Source organism: Argentina anserina, chromosome 2 (genome assembly GCF_933775445.1).
Source record: "Argentina anserina chromosome 2, drPotAnse1.1, whole genome shotgun sequence".
Lineage (NCBI taxonomy): Eukaryota > Viridiplantae > Streptophyta > Magnoliopsida > Rosales > Rosaceae > Argentina > Argentina anserina.
Window position 1 is genome coordinate 14,768,337 of NC_065873.1, and position 3,567 is coordinate 14,771,903.

General features: G+C 36.9%; 1 protein-coding gene across 1 annotated transcript; it reads left to right on the top strand.

Moving 5' to 3' along the window:
• The first annotated feature begins 337 nt into the window (after positions 1-337).
• Positions 338-2,854, top strand: LOC126784739 (transcription factor ABORTED MICROSPORES-like). Its single transcript, XM_050510232.1, is given in 9 exon segments — positions 338-435; positions 528-707; positions 844-925; positions 1,027-1,098; positions 1,206-1,370; positions 1,372-1,761; positions 1,987-2,259; positions 2,377-2,553; positions 2,642-2,854. Coding segments are annotated over 9 exon segments (1,650 nt in total).
• The last annotated feature ends 713 nt before the right edge of the window (positions 2,855-3,567 follow it).

A 3,567-nucleotide genomic window follows, 5' to 3' on the forward strand; every position in this document is an offset into this window, starting at 1 on the left:
AGAGTCAGGATCTTACTCCTGCTCTGATACCATAAAAGAGAAGATGTTTGGCTGAATTAATTCATTTTATTGATAGATGGCAAATATATACAGACTCTACTACTTGTACAACACGTTTGCTCCATATACCCAGGAGACAAGAAAGGAAGAAAATAGCTATACAATCCTATTACAATCAAATCTGTATCCTATACAAATCGAATCCATATCAGTACATAATCAACTTTGATTCACTTTCCAATACAAACCTAAATGAGAAAGATATGATAGATCTGCTTTCTTACACTGGCATTTTACAGTTGGTTATGTTCATTGCAGGTGTGATGAACATGAGTACATGACTATGTATAATCTGATAATTGAGAGGCTTAGACCTCTTGTCGGTTTGAAAGGCTGGGATTATTGTGTTGTGTGGAAGTTGAGTGAAGACCAAAGGTAAAATAGGAACTGTAAAGCTAGTAAAATTTCAGTCTAGTCATTAACATGTTCAATCTCTTCTTTTTGTTGACACTTTAGGTTGGTTTTAGGTTCATTGAGTGGATTGGTTGTTGTTGTCCTGGGATTGATAAGGACACCCAGAATGGAGGACCAGAACTTCTGTTTCCAGTTTATCAAGTCTTTCAGTGCAGGGATACAAGGAAGCACTCAAGAACTAATTCTTGTGACATCCTTGCTCAACTTCCTTCTTCAGTGTCCTTAGACTCTGGGTACATTTTAATGCAGCACTATTTCCATTCATTTTTGTTTACCATCATTTTCTCATTAACATACATGCACTAAAAATTACCAGAATAATTGTGGTTTATTCTCATTAACCAAGACTGCTCATGATTACTAAAACAGGATTTACGCAAAAACCATACTGTCAAACCAGCCCTGTTGGTTGAACTGCTCCTCTAGTAACAGAGACTCAAGTGCTATGCTAGTGAGTATAACATCTTCTCATTAACCTCTAGCTATTTTAGGTTCAGTGATATAACTATAGTAGTGTTTAGTGTCACTAAGTTTCCTAATTACACTATGCAGGAAAGAGATGGGACCAGAGTTTTGGTTCCAACAGCAGGTGGCTTAATGATCGAGCTGTTTGTATCCAAAAATGTTTTATTCTATTCCTTCGTTTCTTACTTTCTTAACATTCTGCATCATAAACAATAATTTTCCAAATTCATGTCTTAAATGTACTTGTGTAACCTTTTTCTTTTCAGGTCACTGAGGACCAGCATGTAATTGATTTCATCACAGCACAATGCAACATTTGGCGCGAGCAAGACACACTGATCAGTGCAAGCAACACATGTAGTACAAACACCCCTGTACTTTCCCCATCAATGATGCCATTTGATCCTCACGAAGCAAATTTGCCATACGATTATCACAGTTGATCGAATCTGCCTATGCTCTTCTGAGTCATCTTCTCCATTGAACTTCCTGCAACATGTCACTGGTTACAACTCTGAGAAGAGAATGAAGAATAGTACTATTGCATGTAACTATGATCAGAATAATTCACATGAGTACTCTTTGGAACCGCCATTAGAAAACATGGAGCAACAAGGAGGAACTCTGGATGATCAGGATTCGATAAAACCAGAAGACCATTCAGTTTCAGATTGCAGTGATCAAACTGATGAGAACACAAATAATAAAAGAAGAAATGGAAAACAGCCTCAATCCAAAAACCTTGTTGCTGAGAGGAAGAGAAGGAAGAAGCTAAACGAAAAACTTTATAAACTTCGCTCTTTGGTTCCCAACATTTCTTAGGTACTACTATACTGCTGCTTCTCATTATATATTTTTTCAAATCATAGTCCCATGCTACCATAACTTGGTTTTATCATACATTCTAATAATATACATTGATAAAAGTAATCAGCATATCGTGTAGTTAGAAAAAAGTGACCTTAACTTGGCAACTTCCATTGTGGCAACCAGCAACCTCTTTCCAACTCGATCTAATCCAGACCTTCTAATCTTGATTATTCTCAGATGGACAGGGCTTCGATTCTCAAGGATGCAATTGATTATGTTAAGGACTTGCAGAGGCAAGTGAAAGAACTCCAAGATGTGCTTGAAGATAATTCAAATGGAGGAGGACCTAAGAGAACCTTCAATAGTATCTCTGGAAATCACAACAATTACCAATCAGAGAGGCTGAATCAACATGGAATTTCCATGGCAAATATACCAGATGAGAAGCCTCTAAAAGGGTTTCCTGACTCGGAGCAGAGTACTAATGAGAAGGGACATCGACAGATGGAGGTACTTAATTTATAATCTGATCTTGTTTCAAATGATTTTGTATATATATAGTTTGATTGGAGGGCTTATTTCTGAATATATTAGTCAAGGAATTAATGGATAGTAAATTAATTGCAGCCACAAGTAGGAGTAACTCAGTTAGACGGGAACGAGTTCTTTGTGACAGTGTTCTGTGAGCAGAAGCCAGAACGGTTTGTGAGATTGATGGAGGCATTGGATAGTTTAGGATTGGAAGTGACTAATGCAAATGTGACTAGCTTCAGAAGTCTTGTCTCTAATGTGTTTAAAGTAGAGGTAAGTAAGCATTTCTGAGAACAACCACATTGATAATTTTAAGTTAAGTGGGAATTCAGATTAATCTTTATGTTATTGTTGGCTTCAGAAAAGGGACAGTGAAGTACTGCAAGCTGATGAAGTAAGGGACTCTTTGATGGAGATAATGCGGAATCCATCGAAAGGGTACTGGCCTGAGATGGCGGAAACATCAGGGAATGACGGTGCTTTGGACTATGATCATGATCACAAGCATCAGTACCCCCATCAGCTCCACAACTACCATAATCCTTCATGTCATCTTGAACATCTTTATAACTAAGCATATGGCATTAGTCTACTAATTATGTATTAACTGGGACATTCGATCAGTTTCTTCATTTCAGTTTCATACAATTTGCTGCAGTACTCTATTTCATCTTATATGATGGTGTTACCTTCCAATAGTAAACATGCATGCTCATGTTGTTTCAGTTATTACCAACACCTTCAATTTAAGTTTTTTTTTTAAAGTTAATCATATAGTGTCTAATCTTGTCCTTTTTTAATCTAATCTTGTTCTCACGAATAGCGAGGGAACAAACGTCTCATATCTCAGTCTCTTTTGTAGCATTTCAACTGACCTAGTCAGAAGTAATGGTATAATAACCCGATTTTTTCGGAACTAATTTTTGAATTGTTTTTAGAATTTATTAAGTTTGTAAAATTTATTAAACGATATTTGTACCTTGCGACGTTGTGAATCAAAAACGGAAACGTTATCGGAACTCTTATTTAGAAAAACGTTACGTTTCCGTGACGTGAGAATCGACTTTTACTCCGTCGCTCGTTTGTGAAAACTTCATTCACGAAAGTTGTAGAGCTTGTCGATACGAGTTCGTGAACACTTCACACGATCTAATCGAACGTCGTATATGAAAGTTATTAACGATGGAAGTTAGTTTCCGATTTGGAAAATGGTATAAAAGGAAAAAATTGAGGGATTAGGGTTTCCATTTTCGAAAACCCCTTACCCCCACCTCCTTCCCCTTCTCT